We start from the raw sequence: 23,883 nt of genomic DNA on the forward strand, positions 1-23,883 counted from the left end.
TAGTGCCCTGATCAAACCGGATCTTGGGGCCTCTGCTAGTCAAACCCACAGCTTCTGTATGATGAAAAAAGTATGGGTTTTATTTGGAATCTGTTTCGGTTTTGTTTGGAACTGCTCTCCACTGGAGAGATGTTGCAGGTTCAAATATGGGAATGTCAGTTTCAGAGCTGTGAAATTAAATGAATTTGGCCCTTATAGATCTGATGTGGCAGCAGATATTTCAGAGACAGATATCTCAAACCAAAGCTGTCAGCAGGGGCAGACACCTTGGAGGAACGTGAGAACATGTGTTGTACTTGCCTTCACCAAGAGTTTAGTCATCTCCCCCTCAATAAAGCACACTGCGGGGTGTGGCTGGTGTGTGACTGCCACATGCCACTCTTAAAGTCAGTTTGAAACAACACAACACACAGGATATTAAACACACACTCTCTCAAACACACACTCACACACTCACACAACCTCTGGTATTTGTAGCTCTGACTTAAAAGGCTGGTGCTGGAAGACGGATATTTACACATACCAGACATGAGAACAGAGGGTCACTTCTTAAAATGTCCCCTGTGGGGGGGGGGGGGGGGGGGCAGTTCTATATAACCAAACAAGTAGAACGATGATCAGTATTCATTTAGAATCACGGCCTGAAACAAAGAGGAGACAAATAGAGCATAAACATTGAGAAGCATCAAAATGTGACTTTAATGAATTCACTGTCACACCCTGGTCATCTCACGCATCGACTACTACCTCTTCTCTTTGGTCTCCCTCTCAAGTCTGTCCACAAACTTCACCTGGTCCAGAACCCCCCCCCCCCCTAGATACTGTATACAAGGCTCACTCCTCTGTACCTCTCCCACCTCGTGCATTTCAACAATACTAAGTATTGTAACCAAAATACAAGTGTGAAAAGTAAAAGTCTTCATCGGGCAGTAAATGTCCCCTGTTAGTGTTTAACGTGTACATCTGGTGTTTCTGGATTCATATGACTGCTGCATTCATGTATGTTGCATTTGACCTCTGTAGTTGTTTAAGGTTGTGCTCATTGTAACTCCTTTATATGCTGTTGGGTAGTTTATTCATCATATCTGATTAGATCCTAATGTTTGTAGCGTCACTGTCCGGTGAGAAAAACGTACCTTCAGCTTTGTGACGTCACTTATGTTTTCAGATGATCCAAGATGGGTGTCTCATTACATAAAGGAACACTTCATCCTTCAGATTATCAAAAACATTCAACACATCTTGAAATTCATCATGTTCACTGGACGGAAGGGAAAACAAGATCGTCATTTGTAAAGTAGATAAGTAGAAAGTACAATATTGACCACTGGGAGTAGAAAGGAAGCATAAAGTTACTTCACATGGAAATACTCCAGCGAAGTACTTCAAGAACTGTCAGTATATACTCTGTAGGGAACAAAGCCCAAACAAGTGTAACAGTATCATGCCATGGCCTGAAGCAACTCTGAACAATGGATCATTTAGTGTTCATGTGTCATCATTAAAGATGGCCGTTTATTGTGTTTCAATTGATTTCCTCTTTTGACAGTTTACATGTAAGCATTCAAAATCTTCCATACTAATAATGGGATGATTGATAGAAAAGAGTGGACTTTAGTGTTGGTCATTACTTTGCACCGTGAATCACACAGCTGCCCTCAGAGCAGCTCACCTGGATGTGTCCGGACTGGAGAGACTTCTTACACTAACTAGTGTTGGACAATATGATGAGGGCATTGGAGGGGAAACATAAATGGCATACTATGGTTTAGTTTTTATACTTTTTTATTAACAATGTCATTATGTACTTTCAGTGTACAGTTATCAGCATTGTTATGCAATATGCTATGCAAAATATATTACAAACACAACTCCCCTATTCTTTATCAAACAATGTGTAGCTGCTAAAGCCTTAGCACTCCTGTTGCCTGCAATATGGCAAAATCAATACATATTCTTTGGTTCTCTGATATAGATCTGTTGGGTACAGGTGTCACAATATCATCTTGGAGAGTAATTCACGGACACAATTATGAAGGCTTAGTTTGCTACATGTTTCTATCTCTGACCTAACCTGTACATTTAGAGTCTTCAAAGAGTTCCCACAGTAAGGCACTTTTTCAACCAGTCTAAAGTCAACCAAGGTATTTTATTCATGGGAATATTACTCAGCTGACTGCAAAATAAAAACACTTTCATCTGACGCCCACTTCTCATTGGGGGTCCTTTTCCCATGTGTCATTAATCCCATAATTACAGTAAATAAAAACATCCATGCAGGAGCAGGTGGGGTCATAAGCACACAGAAAACGTTCAACATTCATTTTTAACCATAGCCCTTTTCTAAAGCATAATTGTACACCACTATATATAAATCATTTGACCTTTGTATACATTTAACAGACTTTCTCCCAAGTTTAAACTATACCCATAGCCCATAACATTTACTTTAATGCATGTGACCATTTTCTGTAAAAAAAATTAAGAAATAGAGAAGGATATTTAACAAAGTGATCCCTGATGGTTGCGTCTGATTGGAGCAGCTCAGTTGTACATGGTCATGTGGAGCCACTGGAACCAATCAGAGAAGAGAAAACATTTAGTTCAACACATCTGCTTCAATGATGACACAATATTTACAGTTGATGTGTCTCCTGCCTCAAAGCTTGACAGGGTTCAGTCTAGGGCTGCACGATATATCGTGTCATGACGATAATCGCGATATATTCACATCGCAGGACGTGCGATTTTTTTAATAAAAAAAAAAAAAATGTTTAGGTACTTGCGATATTAAGTAGGCAAATTAACTCAAACACGTCATGTTACAATTATTTTGCTGCTTGCTACAAAAGGAAAACTTGCGCGGCTCTCATGTCAGGGGTACTTGAGTGAGTGACATGCCGGCTCTGCATGCACAGCAAACCACCAATCACAATCAAATCTCCAAAACAAACGGACCCAGTGATTAAAGGTAAAAACACTGAATAAAGTAGTTTCATGTGTTTCTCCAGGGCAGTTCGGGGCTGCTAACCGAGCTAGCTCAGCTTGTTGCTCTGATAACTTAAAGTGGACCTATCATGCTATATTTAAATGATATATTGTAGGGCCATACCTATATAAGGTATATTTATACGTTTCTGTTTTCAAAATACCAAACAGATCATGATTTTAGCCATGCCTCATTTCGCTCTATTTGCTGTTCTCCAGCACTGTTTTTGCAGGGGGCTGATTCTGTGAGCTGCAGCTGACCACGCCCCCCTGCAGGAGAGGGGAGCGTGCTCTGATCAAGTCAGAAGAGGGGGAGAAAAAGAGATCTCCGTCCTCCGTGTTTTATTATATTATTATATAGAGTCATTATTCATTTGTTTTAAAGCTCAATAAATAACAAAGAAGACCTCTGACCGGCACTTTTCTAATATTGTCCGGAAGATATAACTTTAACGGACATCTTGACCGGCGAAAGAAAACCTAACTGAAACTCTGCCGCACGGTCCCCTCGTTCCTTGGAAGAGGCGGAGAGGTGGGTGTTTGTCATCTGCTGGTGGACTAACCGGAGAGAATTACAGTGCTTGCCTCGACGGGGAGGGATTGCATTGAATTAAAGCAGCGGGAGCAAACGCTTGCCTCGGGGAGAGAGAAAAAAAGCCACAGCGGAGAATAAACAGAAGGGTAACCATGGTAACCATGCGCGGGAAGTCTTCTTCGCTGCTTTTGTGGCAGACTACAGCGCCACTTACAGGCCTGGCATATGTACTACAGCGTCTCCAGCGCTTTCGAGCGGCAATGGCCGGCCGTGGCCCAACCCCACATTCCCCTGATAGGTGGAGAGTTGGCCCAATAGCCGTAGCGCCACCGTCCTGACGTCAGGACAGTGTTCAAATCTGGATCAGTTTTTATCAGATCCGTTGCAGCCCCTTTTTTAGAGATTTGGGTATGGAGGAAAATAGAGAGGGTTGTGTTTTCTGACACTTGGTGAGTTCCCTGGAACACCGGGGACACATATTCATGTATAAAAGACGTACAAAAGTGCATCTTGCATGATAGGTCCCCTTTAAGATCCAGACGTCCGTGACTAGAATCCTTCATCCGGTTAAATATAGTTAAAAAAAATACCAATTGTATAGCATTAAAGTTCAAGAAAGGATGGTGTGCGGAAAGCAAAAGGTATTTTCTTCAATTCCTGTATGTTTTCATATCGCAATATATATATCGCAGGGGGGGGGAAATCGCAATGTCAGTTTTTTCCAATGTCGTGCAGCCCTAGTTCAGTCACATATCTGAGAGGACTGCTCTTTATATACTCTGTATTAGCTTGTAGAAAGTCCTCTAAACAGAGACGTTATTTGTGTGGAGGTTTGACGGTACATGTCAAATGAAACTCTGACTGACAGTGCAAAGGACAAAAAGAGACAAACAGCAACATTTCAATAAGAATATAACAACATGTTTTTCTTTTTTCCTTAAACCAGAAAAACACCCCATGTCTAATGATTTTTGGATTTTGTTCTTTATTTTTTTGTCTTTGCTTGTTTATCAACATATTTATTGTACGTTTGATTGCTATTTTTGAGTCACTAAAAAAGATTGAACTGTTAACAGAGCAAAATGCTATATAAATACTGTGTGAACCCAAATAAAGCGTTTAAGATTATAACACAGTTAGCTTAGCATCAACATGTGTGCAGATTCAAGAGGAACAGCTTCCTGTTTCAGTTAAGTGTAGAATAATGCCTCTAACAAGCTGGAAGTAACTGCTTTATTAAAGCTGTCCTTCGAACTTTAACAGAAACAGAATGTTAGTGGATGCACTGTGTGAATATCAGCTGGACATGTGACTGACAGATCACAGTTTAACACTCAGTCTAACACTGAGTGCAGATTCAGATCAATATTCAGATCCATTTGCACATTAGTGGTTCAATAATGATCGATGGTCACGTAGCTTCTTGGAACTAGAAAACAAGTCCAAATCATCAGTATTCTTCCCTGTCGTACAGTGTGGGGACATAAACTAATAAATGTACATTTGAATCTTTTAATTGTTTTTCTATTTCAGATGTAAATAACGTATTTGTCTGAATTATCATTGGGTATTTGATTTACAATCAAATTGTAGCTTATATGTATTGTCGGATTTTCCTTATATGATGTGTTCCTGTTGCATGTTAAGCCCTTTTTCTTTGTTGTTAAAGGTTCAAAGTCAGAGCAGATGAAGAGGGAGGAGTGTGTTGTTCCTACCTGTCTGTAGCTGATCGATATGTTGCCTATCCCCACCATGTCGTACCCTTGGAATTTGTCTGCAGAAGAGAAGAAATGTGAAGAAGTGAGGAACAGTTGAACTGTGCCTTCTGTCTGTACGAGAGAATATAATGTTGATGATTTACAGAAGCTTTCTAACTATGTTCAGATTTCAAAATGCTGTTTCCAAGTTAAACACAAGTTAGTTTTGGCACATCATTTGTGATAGATTGATCGAGTTTAGCATCATAGCAGAGGGTGTACAATTGTTTGAATTGGGTGCTAACCTGAGCAGGGTTCACAGTAATAATGTGCATTATTGTAATGCATAGTGTATAATATTATTTTAACAAAAACAAGGTCAAATCAAGTAAAATGATCATATTTTCATATTTTTGTATTTCTCTTTATATTTCATATTTGTATCCTCTATTTATTCATTTTTATATTTCTACGTTTAAGCTTTATCAGATGATTTGTTATGCCTTCCTTATGACTCCATGATGTTTTTGCTAGCGTGAGATATGTTGGCGTCACATCACTGCTTTGAAAACTCCCTCTCTACTGGGGACACCTGGACATGTTGGCAGTGATCAGCAGAAGGACAGGTTGGATTGGATTATTCTGGATCATTCACTTCAAGTGTTAAAGTGTTTGAAACATCATATTGCCCCCCCCACCCCCCTTACGGATCATGGTCTCCAGCTTCATCAGCAGGAACAGGAAGCCGGGGTAGCTGATGGTCATGTTGGGCTCCGTGTACCTGAGGCCAACCAGCTGCATGATCAGGTCGTCCACTTGGATGCCTGCAGCGCTCACAGAATATCACTTTATTAACATTCATATTTTCAGTATGCCTGAGTTTAAATATATATTTCAATCCACATATGTACAGGGTGAGGTGGAAGAAGGATTACAAATGTTACTCAAGTAAATGTTACAAATATAAAAGTATTTAAAGTATCAAAAGAAAAGTTTTTATAATGCTACCGTATCAAACACTATAATGAGATTATTATTGTTATTTTAATTACAATAACATTACTTTCCATGTGAATATATAATAATTACATTTTAAACCAGGTATTGTTGTAAAAACTCAAATTTCTATGTGCAATTTTAACTAAAGCTGATAAATGTAGTGGACTATAATGAACTACTTATCAGATATGTGGAGGAATACAAGTCAGTCTAAAATGAAAATACAAATAAATGTATTCTGATAATATAATGGAAAATGTAACTTTATGAAGGCGTTGAATGTAGTCAGAGTATATATGAATGATGTAATGATGCTGAGTAGAGCTAGAGGGGGTTTGTCTCCCTCTGCTGGTCAGGTGTGGAGCCTGAACATTAAACAGCTGCACGTCTGAGGGAAGTGCTAAGGTAAATACATTTTTATTGATTTCTTTGATTTGCTGTGAGTCCCACCTGCTGCCTTGAGAGCGGGGGCCACCTCCAGGTACTCCAGACGATTTGTTTTGTTCTTGTCAAACACCAGGAAGATATCCTGAGGACAGATGGAAAACAAGTGAATAACATAATGTCTGTCACAACATTATTATCATTTGATCTTCTGATCAAAAATGTTGTTTTTCATGATAAACAACACCTTGATGGTTTCATGTTTTTATCCAGCATGATACTTTTACATTTAAAATGTCAGTGCTGAAATAAACTGCACCACAAAGGACTCAGTGTACAAATAAAGAAAGAGAGGGATAAGAAAAGAAAGAACCCCCACAGTGATTTAAGGAAGGATTCTTCAAATCAGCCTGTGGAAAAGATCTCCTTTAACCATTACATTTTAGAGTACATTGTGTCATAGAGCACATCTGTGACAGGACTGTGCTATGTGTGTGTGTGTGTGTGTGTGTGTGTGTGTGTGTGTGTGTGTGTGTGTGTTAATGATCTCACCGTCCACCTCCTGATTTTGTCCCACAGACTCTTGAACTCTGACCACTCCAAATTAGCGTTGCCTTGAATCTAAAGTGAAGTGAAGTCAAGGAAACACAAACAATGGCTCTTTGAGCAGCTTTTCTCTCACTGATTGTGCTGTTATGTTAAATGTTTGTTGTTTGTGTTTCATGTATTTGTGTCTGCATATTTGTCTGTTGATGTTGGACATGGAGCTGCTGTGACGCAAGTCAAATTTCAGACTTGATCTGACAAATAAAGTAATATCGTATCGTATCGTATGGTAATGCTTGACAGTGACAACATGATGACTTCACTCAGTGTGAAATATCTATCATTTTATATTTTATTTAACTCACAATTTAGCTGTTAAATGTTTTCCTCTTCGTTGTAGTATTTAAAATGTGTCTCGCCCGAACAGGGACTTGAACCCTGGACCCTCAGATTAAAAGTCTGATGCTCTACCGACTGAGCTATCCAGGCTCTGAAAGGGGTGTCATACATTGTGATAGAGGAAACACATTGTTCTCCTACTGTGCTATAGTCTACAGATCTTTTTCATCTCTATTTTAGTGTTTCTCACATGCTCTTTTCTCTGAAATTGACATCTACATTGTATTAAGAAATAATGTAAGGTAAAAGTATCAAACCTAAGGATTCAGAGAGAAGCAGGACCCACTCATCTTATGTTGCTGAACTCACTGAGGGTCCTGAATGAAGAGGTATTTACTAACTATCCTGGCTCTCATGGCAGTGATTTATCACAGCACACTATAAATCTCCACGAGGGTCAAAAACCACACCTCTATAAAAACTCTCTTCACTAATACTAACAAACTAACAGATATGACAGAGATATAATAAATGACCGATAAGGATACATCCGTGAGGACCACCAGGCTCTTGCAGTGTTCCAGATTCAGGTACTTCTCACTGCCAGCCAACACTGAGACAGAGAGCACAGAGGGCATTAGCACATGCATTCAGTACACACAAGTAGAAACAGTATGTTAATGAGAGTGAGACAAGTCATCAGAGAAACAACTGATAGCTGTAGATCTTGTGTTGCAGGCTGGGCTGTTTGGAGTGGCAAAAAAGAGTTTCTTAAACAAAAAAAACAAATGTGATATTATACAGAGGTATAATTAAAATGTGGATTTCCTTATTGCTCTTAGAAAGATCAAAGACAAATAAACGTTTGAAAAATGTTATATAAAATGTATTTAAATGCAAATGGTATATGAAATAAGAGAAAAAAAAGATATATATATATACTGGTATATATATATATATATTTATTTTATATATGTATGGGTGTGTTTAAAATATATATATACACAAAGAAAAAGGAAAATAATTGAAATGCTAACAATATTTTATTTAGATATTTCTCTATATATTTTCACAATTATTCATTCTTGAATATGAATGTTGTTATGTTAATGACTCTCAACTAGCAGGTCTCAGTAGAGGTAGGAGTGGATCCCAGTGAAAAGAAACATTGAAGCCAAACCCATGCCAGTGTGCTTCAGAGTTGTTCAGTCATTATACAAATGAAGTAAAAGACACAAATAGACATATTTTCAATCTTTCTCTTGTTACTGTGCTGTCCATCCTCCTTCCTGCCGTGCCATAAGTTCACGTCTGCTCTGATTGGTTAGCTGGCCGTCTCTGTTGTGACTCTATGTGTTTTGATTGTTCATCTGTTTGCACTGTGACAGGGTTGCACTACAAAATCTCATTGTATATTTTTGTATAATGACAATAAAGGCTTTATATTCCATCTATTCTTCCTACCAGTAGCTTTTACAGCAGAATTTAGACTGAGGCCTCAATCCTCTTCCATACTCCATGTTAACATGTCTTAGAAAATGACAGGACATTATCAGAAGAGGAGAATTTTATTATTTGACCTATAACTTCACTACAGCTAGATGGATACACAGTGAGATTGACCTACCATGATGATAGGATCTGGCTGTGGAAGACGTTATGGAGCTGGATTATGATGGGAACTAGAAGGAAAGCTATTGGTTCTTATCTGACTTTGAAGAGGAAGCCTGATGGAGTGTCTGCAATTTAAAACAAGTCTCGCCTGAACAGGGACTTGAACCCTGGACCCTCAGATTAAAAGTCTGATGCTCTACCGACTGAGCTATCCAGGCTCTGATAGCCCTAATCTATAACAAAGAATAAAACCTTGCTATTGTTTTGTGGTCTCAAGTCCTCTACTACTGCTAGGGGTGATTGTGATTCTTCTTATAGGCTGGCTGCAAACTGGGCCATGTTTAAGTGGGATTCAATCCAGGACTTTGGTGTACGAGCCTCACAGAGACACCAGACAGCTCATCTTGCTGGAACGAAGCGAGAACAGGTCCTTATTTTTGAATGAAGCTGCGTTGTAGTGCAAGCGTTTTTAGGATTGGAGTAATGTCAAATATGCAGGGAGGCCCTTATTGAGACATCTCAAAAAGTCAAAAACGTTGCATGAAACACAAGAAAATTGTAAAAAGATCATACTGCACTGGTGCACTTTACCTTTATACTTCTTCTACTACCTGTTTATATCTGCACACACTGCAGTATACATACCTTTTATCATGTTTTATATTTCCGATATATACACATTTATAAATGTTACTCTGTCCATATTACTAGCATGTTTTGCTTTCATACATGTTGTAGTAGCATTGGTAAAGAGAGCCTGGGAACAATGACTATAAGGACCACTCATTCATGGTAATGGAGCACATGACAAACACAGACCAGATCTTGAAATAGAGATTTGAAAAGGCATGTTATAAAATACAGCTAGATACAAGCCGTTTTGAGAACGAAACGGCTTGTATCTGCATAGTTTCTCTTGCGTATAGCCCTATTATTTACACGAGGCCGTAACAAACGGACCCCACAAACGATAACGGGTCCCAAGGTGGATAGATTTGCAAACGAAACGCTCTGGGGGGTCAAACGAGTCCGTGTACGAATATTTCCTGAAAAAATAACGATAGCCCCGCCTCTCCCCACCTCTGCTGCTCACTGCAGTAGCACTAGCAGTAGCTACTGTCAGTAGCTACTGCTAGTGCTACTGCTACTGACCATGCTACAGATGTTAGTGCAAAATCTACAGCTCCTCTACCACAACCATCAGCAACAAGTGGACATGGAGAATTACATTAACTACTACATGTTGCTAAATCCACCGCGGGGCATAAACAGAAGGGTAGCCATGGCAACATTGCTGCGGGGCTGCTCCGGGGTCTTCTTCGCTGCTTTTGGTGTATTTTGGCGGAAGTTACAGCGCCACTTACAGTCCCGGCATATGTACTACAGCGTTTCCAGCGGCCTCGTTTGAACAGACACGTTAAATGAAACGAATGCATGTGAACGGAAGACTTTTTTGAAAGCGCATACTGTGCATAAACGCAAACGTTCCCGTGTAAAAGCAGCCTTATTCTGAGCTCAGTAGAATACCAACAGGAACTGACTGCAGCAAACCCACCACCTCTGGGTTCCAGGTTCCAGGTTCCCCTCAACAAGAACACCAGTTTGTTTTGGCTTTAAAATGAAAGTAGTTAGCCTTATTTTTAACTAATGTACATGCAGGATTAATTCTTTCTTTGTGTGAGTGTCTCCATGGTTGGTTGCACTTATTGTAAGTTGCTTTGTATAAATACTTCAGATCAATGAAATGTAATGCAATTCTGCTTTCAAACAAAAACAACATCAGTGTTGACGTGTAACACAGTCACAAAGCCACTGACCTCCTCCCTGTATGGCCTCCGTCAGCAGCCTGTACAGGTGCAATGGTTTGCAAACGCGTTTCTGATGACACAAAGCAACAATCACAACACAAGACATAAGGCTCAGTAAAACACACACAGAGATCAACAAAACATACAACTCCTTACAGCGGAGTTAGTATTACCTGCAGTGAGCAGCAGAATGGCTTACCACACCACATCTGTGCCAAGGAGCTCAGAAAAAACATTTGAATACATCATTGCTATATTCTAAACTGTCAGGGAACAAATGGGTTTTACAAAGTTGAAAACACACTGTGGTACCTTTAAAGTAGACACATTTGTAGATGTTTCTAAAAGGGGAACTATGTTAATCCTCCATTTTTTATAAATGTTACGTTTATGGTGTTCATGGTCTGAGTGCAAAAACATAGGTTAAACTTGAACACTATCTCTAAAATCTCCCAAACTAGAGCGCTAAAACTCAAATGTGTGATGTCATAGTATAACATTTGGAATCTACCCCTAGACATCAAACTCTTAAATATGTTAGAGATGACACTTGAGAGTATATTGGAAAAGGTTATGTTTCATAATTGAGAACACTACAATAGAAAGATCTTAGGCCTCCTACTCGATGACATCACAGGATTGAGACTTCATTGCTGTTTTAGTTTTGAGAGACAGTAGCTCAAGTTGACATATTTTGATGAAGGCCATGGAAATAACATATTAGAGTTTTTTATTGAGATGGTGCTTCCTTTAACCACGCTCAGGTCTGGAGTTCAGCAGAGGATCTCACCTTGTTGCAGTGCTTCATGAACAGTAGTTCGATATCTTTAAGAGAAGGAAGAGCCACCTGGTGAAGGTATGATGGCTGCAGACAGAAAACACAGCCTCAACTCAGAAACAAAACTTACACAAACACATCACTACTTTATAAATGATTAGCTAGAAATGCAGTTTTTATGGATCTCATTTACTCAGAGAAATTGACTAAATGTACCTCAAGACTGTCCATATGTTGCATACATCTATCCCTTAGATGAGGTGTTAGGCATTGTTTTGTTTTTTTACATTTGATCTGATAGCAATGCAGAAACTAATATATTTATCGGTGTAGAAATCAACATTTATCCCTCCATTTCTTCTACCCAGTGCATTCTGGTACATATCCCATCATGTTACAGGCCAGTGATAGGCTTAACACAATCTGCGTCTCCTAACAACACTGGCACTATAAAGAATGCACTGATCGCTTTTTACAGCCTCACTGTGGCCCAGAATTCCTCCTTAGTCAGGACGCTCAGTGAGATTTGTATTTATTTATTATCATTATTCTTATATTCTAACCATAACTGTACCAGATTAAGAGCCCGGATAGCTCAGTCGGTAGAGCATCAGACTTTTAATCTGAGGGTCCAGGGTTCAAGTCCCTGTTCGGGCGAGAGTTTTAGAATACTACAAGCAGACGGCAACAACATGACAAAGCAATCAGAAGCTGAAAGGTCTAATTACTAACAGTTATGAATGAAACACAGTATGCACTTCACACTAACATTAATAATAAACACATTTAGAAAAGTAACTGAGGAATCAAATGGAAACCTCCTAAATATCACACAGTGAAATTTGACCTCTCTATTTAACCCGTCCTACAACGAGGAGCAGTGAGCAGCTAGTGTTAAGGACAGCAGTAGGGGATCCAGGGCCTTGCTCAAGGGAGGAGGCGAACTGGGACCCCTCTGAGTATGAGTTGTTTATATTTGTACACTGCATTTTGGGACAGTGGTGTACTGCTATTATTATATCTAATAGTTGGACAGTTGTGATGTAGATCATTTGTAATCCAGGTTCAGCATCCTCTGTTTGTTAGCTCCAAGGACATTTGAAACTCACCTCATCTGTAAGACCCCATGAACCCTCAGATTAACATCTTAATTGCTGTTTTTATTTTGCAGCAATTGTTTTGTGGAAATGTTAGTAGAACATGCCTACTTGTATATCACATATATATATATATATATATATATATATATATATATATATATATATATATATATATATATATATATAATTTAGCACTGTATGTAACTAGACCTGATATTGGTTTCTAAATGAATTCCCCATTGTTAATGTCTGCTTGTTGTATTTAAAACAAGTCTCGCCTGAACAGGGACTTGAACCCTGGACCCTCAGATTAAAAGTCTGATGCCGACTGAGCTATCCAGGCTCTGTATGCCAGAGTTTACAGTAAAGTGAGTAGTTGGGACTGTATGAAAGATGATTATCTTAATAGAGGGTCGCATTAGTCTCCTAGTGTCTGGGAATGTATTTCTCTGTGAAAACTGTTCCCTGGTATCAATATGTTTAAACACACCGAGCTGCACGTCAGCCCAATACATGTGAGGGGGGATTTACACTGTTTCTTTTCACATAACAATAATTTACAGATTATATTAACACTCATATTAATATAATCACTAAATGTACTCATTTCATCATTGTAACTCTCTGTTACGGCCGCCGCCTCCCCGGTCCTGTTAACTCTGCTTCCACTGTGTTTTATGTAAATGAGCTGTGTGGTTGCCCTGATGTCCTTGGCTGCTCACCTCCTGGCCCGCCTCCGAAGATGTGATTGGAGAATGCCGGGCCCGACAACCTCCAATCCCAGCGCACATCTTCCGGAGACGACTACAAAGCCTGTGGACAACTATCAGTCGGGAGGCTCTGATGTGTGAACAGACACCTCTCGTTACTTGCTCTTCGTTGTTGTTAAGTGTGCTTAACTCGTGTGGTCCGTATTTAGTTTAGTGTTGTGGTGATTAGATGTGTAAAGATTAGTTTAGAATTACGTTGACTGTTGTCCGTTAATATAGCTGTGTTTTCCTACAGCCTCCTTTCGTTAGTGTGTACCACTTTGATAGTGAGGGTTGTTTTGTTGCTGTTTTGTTTATTAGTATCTATTTCTTTGGGTGTAATTAGGCTCTCTTATTAGAGTCCTCCCTTGGTTGGTTGCCCATTGTTGCTTTTCCTCATCCCCTAGTGGGGACGTAACATACATGGGGGCTTGTCCGGGATGAATTAATTAATTCCTGGGGTTATAAGTAGTTTTTATAGCTGTAACAATTTGGTAAAACTTTGTGTGCAGTTCACCTGATCATGGCATTGTTTAACTTAGAGTCTTTTCTAACCTATCCTTCCCATGAGCAGCTAGACCAGTGTCGTAAAGACGACCTGTTCGAAATTGCACAACACTTCCGTCTTACGGGCCGTCTCCACGGCAGCGTTAAAAAAATCTTGGAGGTGGGCGTATCTGAAGCTTGGGGATTTTTTTGCGATCAACCAATCACATGAATCTCCCGCCCGCGACATACGAAGCCAAAAAGCCCGAAGTAAACTGGATATAAACTCCCCAAAACAGGCGAAAACCTACCACTGTCTCTGCCACCTCCCTCCATGCCTGGCTCCTCCGGTTTATATCCCGGTAGGTCTGGTCATAAAGCACCGGGTGATTGATTCGCTACCGCTCATTTCTCCTCCATTTTTTGGAATATGAGGAAATGATCTGCGGTATGTCTCTCCCAGCATACACACCGTTTGATTGGCTAGAGCTTGAACTGTCAGATTTGCGTACACGGGATTTGATTGGCTGACGCTTCCTCCTCAGCTTCAAAAGTTGAACATTGTTCAACTTTGGATCTTGAAAATCCTGAGAATCTCCGCTCGCCTGCCCACAATGCATTTCGGCGAAAGCGAAAAAAAGTGACGTCACCCCATTCAAAGTGAATGGGCAGAAGCGTTTCAAGATTTTTTAACGCTGCCGTGGAGACGGCCCGTTACGGGCCGTCTCCACAGCAGCGTTAAAAAAAAGCGTTAAAAAAAGCGTTAAAAAAATGTTCAACTTTTGAAGCTGAGGAGGAAGCGTCAGCCAATCAAATCCCGTGTACGCAAATCTGGCAGTTCAAGCTCTAGCCAATCAAACGGCGTGTATGCTGGGAGAGACATACCGCAGATCATTTCCTCATATTCCAAAAAATGGAGGAGGAATTAGCGGTAGCGAATCAATCACCCGGTGCTTTATGACCAGACCTACCGGGATATAAACCGGAGGAGCCAGGCATGGAGGGAGGTGGCAGAGACAGTGGTATATTTTCGCCTGTTTTGGGGAGTTTATATCCAGTTTACTTCGGGCTTTTTGGCTTCGTATGTCGCGGGCGGGAGATTCATGTGATTGGTTGATCGCAAAAAAATCCCCAAGCCTCAGATACGCCCACCTCCAAGATTTTTTTAACGCTGCTGTGGAGACGGTCCGTTACTGTGTCAACAGAATTATTAAAAAAAGATTTAAAGGCTGTGGTAGAAGATGAGTTGGTGGAAAGGGGTATTCTTGTGCTGCCTGCACAATCATAGCTCGTTGTGTCTGACGCCATGACTGAAGGTATGGGACGACAGAAGCTTGAGGTGGAGCCTTCAGCTACTCAGGCAGAGGGTGGTGACGGTGAGGACGGCGGGCGGTTTAAAGCGCCGTTCACGCTGCTTCGCTATGAGCCCCTGTCCTCTGGCAGCTCAGACTCCAGAGAAGGGGCTGGATTTAAGGTCCGCCTCACATCTCCAGTTGGAGGCAAAAGACAAAGAGCAGAGCAGGCAGTTCCAGCTGGAAGTAAGAAAGCTGGAGATTGAGGCAGACAAAGCAGTCAGGTTGCGTCAGCTGGAGCTCGACTCATAACTGCACGCCTCTGGCGCTTTTTCCCAGGCAGCAAGCATGTTTCCACCTCCCCCTCATCCACCTGCCTTTGATGTGAGTAAACACATTTCTCTAGTACCCACATTTCGTGAGACTGAAGTGGATGCATATTTTGGTGCCTTTGAGCGCATTGCTGTAGCGTTGCGGTGGCCGTCTGAAGCCTGGGCTCTTTTAGTGCAATGTAAAATTCATGGAAAAGCTCTTTTGTTGGAGGATAGTCTGGATTATGACCCGGCCTCGCCTATACTCTGCGCAGTCGTGTATCGTCCGCCAAAGTGTAATAAGGATTTCATAAATGACTTTTCTGACTTTCTGTCCGGGATCATGGTGAAATATGATCGTGTTTTGATTTCCGGAGACTTCAATGTCCATGTGTGTTGCGAGTCCGAACCTCTGGTTAGGGACTTTTTAAATCTCCTTGATTCCTTTGGTCTCGTTCAGTCCGTGGCCCAACACACGAAAAAGGACACACTTTGGACTTAGTATTATCGTTTGGACTGTCTGTATCTGTGGATGAAATATGTGCAGCAACGCGTATCTCAGACCATTTACCGGTTCTGTTTACAACCACCATCCCTTCCGCAGGAGTCGAATCACGTGCCCCTGCGCGTCGTCTGCGTTCGATTAACCCCTTGACTGCCTCACAGTTCTCTGATGCTTTTAATGCTTCTCCGATCTGTAAATTAGATGTGAACTGTGCTTTTAATGCTGATGAGCTTATCTCCATGTTTGATTCGACATGTACACTAATACTGGATTCTGTTGCTCCTTTTACGCTTAGACGCGCCAAAGTTCTATCAGAGCCGTGGCTCAATGACTGTACTCGTGATCTTAGACGCGCTTGCAGGCGTGCAGAGAGAAAATGGAAAAAGGATAAACTCCATGTCTCCCTAGAAATCCTTCGTGCTTGCCTTTCTGACTACCAGACGGCAGTCAAAGCAGCCAAAACAGAGCACATTTCTCTGTTAATCTCCAAAAACAGCCATAAACCTCAGGTTCTTTTTAATGTTCTCAACTCGATCATTAATCCCTGTGATGTTTCTTCTATTGTGCCATCGACTACTCTCTGTGATAAGTTTCTTAAATTTTTTATTGAAAAGGTATCTGCTCTTAGGCTAGCCCACACTAGTGCTACCCCAGATCCTGCTCCTTTTCTGTGCCCTGCTGTCCTCGACCACTTTGACCCTGTATCCCTCTCTTCTCTCTCGGATGTAGTCAAGCACCTGCGGCCGACAAACTGCACCTCAGACAGCATTCCCTCTCGCCTTCTCAGAGATGTTTTAGAATCAGTTGGAGCAAGTATTTTATTACTTTTAAACACCTCTCTTACCTCAGGATGTGTCCCAGCTGCCTTCAAACATGCCGTGGTTAAGCCACTCCTTAAAAAGAAAAATCTCGACCCCTCCATTCTCGCAAATTTTAGGCCCATCTCCCAGCTACCTTTTTTATCAAAAGCCCTGGAGCGAGTAGTCTACGCCCAGCTGCAGTCTTTTTTAACCACGCATGGAATCCATGAAAAGTTCCAGTCTGGCTTCAAACCCATGCACAGCACTGAAACAGCTCTTTTAAGAGTTTTTAATGATCTGCTCCTAGCCGCCGACTCAGGCAGCCCAGCTGTCTGTGCTGTTAGACCTGACAGCTGCCTTTGACACTGTGGACCATAGCATCCTGTTGTCACGGCTTGAACAGTCCGCTGGCATCACAGGCTCTGCCCTTGCATGGTTCAGGTCCTACCTGACAGACCGTAGCTTCTCGGTACAGCTAGGTGCCTTCTCCTCTGCCAAAGCCCCTCTTACCTGTGGGGTTCCCCAAGGCTCGATTCTGGGCCCCATCCTTTTCCTACTGTACATACTGCCCCTAGGTTCAATACTCACAAAACATAACATTCCCTTCCACTGCTACGCCGACGATGTACAGATATATCTGCCTCTAAAAGCAAATGTCACACACTCACTACAGCAGCTGATGGACTGCTTAGCAGAGATTAAATCCTGGCTGAGCAAAAACTTCCTCAACCTCAACGAGAGCAAGACTGAGGTCATCTTTTTTGGACCGCAACCTCCAGCCTCTCCGGTTGATATTCTGGGCTCTCTCAAAAAAAACATCCTCCCCTCGGTCATGAACCTTGGAGTGACATTCACCAGCACTTTTAAATTCGACAAGCAGGTCAGCACCGTAGTAAAATCCTGCTTTTTTAAAATAAGACTATTGGCCAAAACCAAGTCGTATTTATCTTTTAAAGACTTGGAAAGGGTTATCAACGCCTTTGTAACCTCGAGACTGGACTATTGTAACGCTCTGTATGTGGGTATGGACCAGGCCTCAATTAAACGCTTACAGCTAGTCCAAAACGCGGCTGCACGTTTACTGACTGGTCACAAAAAGCGCGACCACATCACCCCTATTCTGGCCTCATTACACTGGCTTCCAGTTCGGTTCAGAATTGATTTTAAAGTCCTTTTATTTGTTTTTAAAGCCCTACATGGGCTGGCTCCGGCCTATATAACTGAACTGCTCCAGCGGTACACCCCAGCCAGAGCTTTAAGGTCTGCTGACCAGCTGCTGCTGGTAGTGCCCAAGACCAGGCTAAAAACCCGAGGGCACCGAGCCTTCGCAGCAGCTGGCCCTAGGCTCTGGAACACTTTGCCCCTCCATGTGAGGTCGGCCCAGACCCTAGGGGTTTTTAAATCCACATTAAAAACACACTTCTTCTCTCTGGCCTTCTAATTAGAGCGGAGCATGACTCCTGACTTTTCCGTGTGTTTTATATCTGTTATAGTTATATCTGTTGTAATTTATTGTTGTTTATTGTGTTTTGTAGTAATGTGTTTTTTATTACATGTACAGCACTTTGGCTCGACCAAAAATCGCTTTTAAAATGTGCTTTATAAATAAAACCTGATTTGATTTGATTTAAAGTTGCCATTCTCAGAGTGTATGAACTAGTCCCTGAAGCATACCGACAGAAATGTAGACACCATAGAAAGGGTCCAAATCAAACACACGTGGAGTTCGCTAGAGAAAAGGGAATGTTGTTCACTAAGTGGATTGCCTCATGTAAAGCTGCAGATTATTCTGCTCTGAGGGAATTGATCATGATGGAGGAGTTGAAGAAATGTTTGCCTGATCACATTGTTGTGTACTTAAATGAGCAAAAAGTAAATTCACTCTCTGCTGCTGCTGTGTTAGCCGATGAATATGTGCTGACTCATAAATCTGTGTTTCCCTCGGTCTTTACTGAAAAGTCTCGCCGTGTGTCAGCCGCACCCTTTACTCAGCCATCAAATGTGAATAACGTAAAAAGAGAGGAGAGAGAGTGCTTTTACTGTCACAAGCCTGGACATGTCATTGCTAACTGCATGACTCTGAAGCGTAAAGAGCAGCCGCAAAACATGTCCCAGCCAAAAGGCATCGGCCTGATTAAAGCGGAGTCATCCACTATCCCTGCATCTGACACTGACGATAGTGAGCTAGATCCCTGTTTTAGGCCTTTTGTATTCGATGGGTTAATATATTTAACTGGTGAGTCTGCCGATCAGAGACCTGTGCACATTTTGCGAGACACTGGAGGCTCACAGTCTGTGATTGTTGCCTCTGCGCTGCCATTTTCCGAACAGTCAGCCTGTGGTTACGGCTCCATATTACGTGGCATTGAGATGGGTTATATCCCACGGTCCGTACACAATGTACATGTGCAATCAAAACTAATCACCCTTTTTTTCCCTGTCGCTGTGTGTCCAGCGTGCCTATACGAGGTATAGTATTTATAATGGGAAATGACATTGCGGGTGGTAAGGTGACTCCTGCACTAGAAGTATTGGACTCTCCTCAGTCCGCAGAGTCACCCGAGGCAATAAAAGCAAATCCCCACATTTTCCCAATTTGTGCAGTCACACGCGCACAGGCGCGTAAGAGTGACTCTGATGTGTCATTGCCTGAAACTGTGTTTGTGTCGATGCTTTCAGACGAAGCGGTGTCGGAGGAAAAGCCAGGAATTATGGCTTCCCCTCATCCTGAGGCGGCCCTGAGCCAGCGCAACACGCCGGCCCAGCCATGCCTACTGACGGTCCGACTCTCCCGGTAACCCGAGAGCGTCTACTCGCTGCGCAGAGGGCGGACCCAACACTTGCAAAGTGTTTTGAGCAGGTGGTGAGTAACGACAGAACAAGGGGTGAAAAGGTAGCTTACATACAGGATAAGAAAGTATTGGTGCGCAAATGGTCCCTCACTGCCACTGCTGAAGCTGACTGGAGTGTAGTTCACCAGATAGTTGTGCCGGCTCCCTATCACCAACATGTGCTATCCGTAGGCCATGAAAGTCAATGGTCAGGACATTTGGGCGTGACTAAAACATATCAGCTCATTCTCAAGCATTTCTTTTGGCCAGGGTTAAAGAAAGATGTCGCTAATTTCTGCCGCTGCTGTCATGTGTGCCAAATTGTCGGTAAACCTAACCAAGTAATTCCCCAGGCCCCGTTACATCCTATACCTGCCATAGGTGAGCCATTTGACAGAGTGTCAATAGATTGTGTTGGCCCTCTACCCCGTACAAAAACTGGTCAGCAATATTTACTCACCATAATGTGCACTTCAACTCGATTCCCTGAAGCCGTCCCCTTGCGAAACATTACATCCACCGCAGTAGTTAAGGCTCTGACGAAGTTCTTTTCCACGTTTGGAATTCCGCATGTAATCCAAAGTGACCAAGGGACACATTTTAAATCGAAGCTGTTCAAACAGGTCCTCCAAACGCTAAAGGTGAAACACGTTGTCTCCAGCGCGTATCATCCAGAGTCCCAGGGCGCGTTAGAACGGTGGCACCAGACACTGAAGTGCATGCTACGGAAGTATTGTTTAGAAACAAAAAAAATGTGGGATGAGGGAATCCCCTTCGTTTTGTTTGCAGCTCGTGAGGCTGTTCAGGAATCGTGAGGCTGTTCAGGAATCGTTAGGATTCAGTCCCGCGGAGCTCGTTTTCAGCCACACGCTCAGTCCACTTAAAACTGCACGATGAGTTTCTGTCGGTTGATTACCCTCCAGATAAAAACGTATTAGATTACGTTAGCCAGTTCCGTGAGCGTTTGCACCGTGCAAACTCACTCGCCAGAGAGTCTCTTTCTGCCTCCCAAGCCGTTATGAAGCGTAACTATGACCGTGCCTCTGTCCATAGGCACTTTGAAATAGGCGATGAAGTCCTCGCACTATTGCCCAGCCATCCCTGGCTCTGCTCTCTCTGCCAAATTCCTCGGCCTGTACGAGATTTACGATTGCCTCAGTGACATGGATTATGCTATCTGTACTCCGGAAAGACGGCGTAAAACGCGTGTATGTCATGTCAACATGTTGAAGCGCTATCATCCCCGAGCAGCAGCCAATAGCCAGCCTGTAGTGTTGGATTGTCAAAAAGCCGCTGTTTCCGCGTTGATAGTCACGGATAGTTCCGAACCATCCGACGACGGTTTGGTGATGCGTTCACATCACCGGCCGGGTGCCCGGCTATGTAACTCTGATATGATAAAAGCACTGCCGACTCAGTTAAGTCACCTGCCTGAGGAGCAACAGCATGACATAACTCGCCTAGTTTCTCGTTTCCCGTGTCTTTTCCACGATGTCCCGACACAAACCACAGCGATTAAACATGACATCGATGTCAAAGGCGCGAAGCCATTTAAACAACACCCAACAAAGCGCGCTCTCATGAAGCAGGAGGCTGAGTATCTCCTACGTAATGGTTTAGCCACACAGAGCTCAAGTCCATGGTGCTCTCCGTGCCTTGTAGAGGCTAAGTCTGATGGTTCTCCGCGATTGATTACTGACTTCCGGAAGGTCAACGCCGTTACAGTGTCAGATTGCTACCCGTTGCCGCGGATGGAGGATTGCGTAGATAATTTAGGCACCGCCAAATATGTCAGCAAGCTGGATCTGCTTAAAAGTTACTGGGAGGTACCTCTAACTGACCGCGCATCAAAAATCTCCGCCTTCGCTACGCCCGATCACTTCCTACAGTACACTGTCATGGCTTTTGGTATGTGTAACGCCCCGCAACTTTCCAGAGGTTGGTGAATACAGTCTTGTCCGGTATAAGTAACTGTAACGCGTATCTAGGTGACCTCATCGTGTACACGCCCACCTGGGAAATGCACATGCAGATCCTAGAGCAGGTATTCACTCGTCTCGCACAGGCGTCACTTACTTTAAACTTGGCCAAATGTGAATTCGGCAAAGCCACTGTCACGTACTTAGGCAAGCAGGTTGGGCAAGGCCAGGTCCGACCAGTGGAAGCTAAGGTTGCTGCGGTGACCGAATGTGCTGTACCCGCCACAAGGAGTGCCCTTCGCCGTTTCCTCGGTATGGCAGGCTACTACCGCAGTTTCTGCCGCAATTTTTCCACTGTAGCCCAACCGCTAACTAACTTGATAAGCCCCGAAGTGGATTTTGTTTGGACCCACGAGTGCCAACATGCATTCGAGTGTGTGAAAACTCTACTAAGTCACACCCCTGTGCTCGCCGCTCCTAATCTCTCCAAGCCCTTTACACTAGAGGTGGATGCCAGTGCAGTGGGGGCAGGTGCTGTCTTATTACAGGAGGATGCTGATGGTGTTGATCATCCCGTCTGCTATTTCTCTCGTAAATGTAACAAGCACCAGGTCCGCTACTCCACCATTGAAAAAGAGACCCTTGCTTTGTTGTTAGCTCTACAGCACTTTGAAGTTTATGTCGGATCCAGCCCTTTGCCAGTTGTAGTGTTCACCGATCACAACCCCATCGTTTTTCTGTCGCGCATGTACAACCACAACCAGTGTCTCATGCGGTGGGCTCTGATCGTCCAAGACTACAACCTGCAAATCCGTCATAAAAAGGGTTCAGAGAATGTGTTTGCAGATGCTCTGTCCAGGCTTTAGTGATGTGTATTGTGTTTGTTAGGTAAATGTGTTGTTTTGCATATGTGTATACTGTTAGTGTGTATGGTTTCACAAAACCTGTGGGTTTTTGTCTTAAGGGAGGGGGTGTTACGGCCGCCGCCTCCCCGGTCCTGTTAACTCTGCTTCCACTGTGTTTTATGTAAATGAGCTGTGTGGTTGCCCTGATGTCCTTGGCTGCTCACCTCCTGGCCCGCCTCCGAAGATGTGATTGGAGCATGCCGGGCCCGACAACCTCCAATCCCAGCGCACATCCAGCGCACACCTTCCGGTGACGACTACAAAGCCTGTGGACAACTATCAGTCGGGAGGCTCCGATGTGTGAACAGACACCTCTCGTTACTTGCTCTTCGTTGTTGTTAAGTGTGCTTAACTCGTGTGGTCCGTATTTAGTTTAGTGTTGTGGTGATTAGATGTGTAAAGATTAGCTTAGAATTACGTTGACTGTTGTCCGTTAATATAGCTGTGTTTTCCTACAGCCTCCTTTCGTTAGTGTGTACCACTTTGATAGTGAGGGTTGTTTTGTTGCTGTTTTGTTTATTAGTATCTATTTCTTTGGGTGTAATTAGGCTCTCTTATTAGAGTCCTCCCTTGGTTGGTTGCCCATTTAAACTTGCGCCCTTTTGGCCCTTTTGTTTGTTTCAGGCTGCGTGCCTTCCATTTTGTTATCCTGTTATTTAATAAACTCCTTATAATTATTACCAATTCCAACTGGTGTATGTTGCTTTTCCTCATCCCCTAGTGGGGACGTAACACTCTCACTAAATATAATATGGTTAGCTTTGAGAATTAAACATGACAAATTTGCTTCTTGAATGTGTCAGCTTGCACCTTTTTGAAATGAATTCATTAAAAACATAGGATTGACAGGGGTATTGTCAGCGGGGCCCCCACTGACAGTTCCACATAGGTGCGTCATATTGGGTCACACTGTCAGTAGAGGGTATAAATATTAATTGGCTTACTATGTGCAAAAAGTAAGGGCTTTACATATTCCAATTTTAAAACATTTCTCAAACACTGTGACTGAAGGCTATGAAGGACGGAACATGACATAAGTATAAATATATAAATAAATAAATGCATAAATAAAAGTATGAATAAATACAGTAATAAATGAATAAATACGGAAATAAATACAGGAATAAATAAATCAAACATTAAATAAATGTTGAAATAAATACATGTGGAAATAAATACAGTAAAAAATAAATAAATGCATAAATAAATATGGGAATAAGTAAATGTATAAATAAATAAATAAAAGTTGAGAATAAAACAGAACATACACATCTTTAATGTACTGTATTTCTACATT

The 23,883-nt window shown here is 42.4% G+C and overlaps 1 protein-coding gene and 3 non-coding genes across 4 annotated transcripts in view; 1 reads left to right on the top strand and 3 right to left on the bottom strand.

Annotated features, from left to right (window-relative positions):
* Nucleotides 1-1,767: 1,767 nt before the first annotated feature.
* Nucleotides 1,768-23,883, bottom strand: part of zgc:85932 (uncharacterized protein LOC405875 homolog) — a 53,041-nt gene continuing 30,925 nt past the window's right edge. Inside the window, exons 13-20 of the mRNA XM_034115817.1 lie at nucleotides 11,701-11,775; nucleotides 10,920-10,980; nucleotides 8,037-8,101; nucleotides 7,156-7,224; nucleotides 6,670-6,748; nucleotides 5,928-6,044; nucleotides 5,239-5,297; nucleotides 1,768-2,571 (exon numbers count right to left, since the gene is read on the bottom strand). Coding sequence (XP_033971708.1) covers nucleotides 2,545-2,571; nucleotides 5,239-5,297; nucleotides 5,928-6,044; nucleotides 6,670-6,748; nucleotides 7,156-7,224; nucleotides 8,037-8,101; nucleotides 10,920-10,980; nucleotides 11,701-11,775 — 552 coding nt within the window. The 3' untranslated portion in view covers nucleotides 1,768-2,544. The remainder of the gene's footprint in view (nucleotides 2,572-5,238; nucleotides 5,298-5,927; nucleotides 6,045-6,669; nucleotides 6,749-7,155; nucleotides 7,225-8,036; nucleotides 8,102-10,919; nucleotides 10,981-11,700; nucleotides 11,776-23,883) is intronic.
* trnak-uuu lies at nucleotides 7,566-7,638 on the bottom strand. The gene has a single exon. It is a non-coding gene; the product is annotated as a tRNA-Lys (tRNA).
* trnak-uuu lies at nucleotides 9,248-9,320 on the bottom strand. Its single transcript has one exon. It is a non-coding gene; the product is annotated as a tRNA-Lys (tRNA).
* trnak-uuu lies at nucleotides 12,273-12,345 on the top strand. The gene has a single exon. It is a non-coding gene; the product is annotated as a tRNA-Lys (tRNA).

Source organism: Trematomus bernacchii, unplaced genomic scaffold, assembly GCF_902827165.1.
Source record: "Trematomus bernacchii unplaced genomic scaffold, fTreBer1.1, whole genome shotgun sequence".
NCBI classification, from domain to species: domain Eukaryota; kingdom Metazoa; phylum Chordata; class Actinopteri; order Perciformes; family Nototheniidae; genus Trematomus; species Trematomus bernacchii.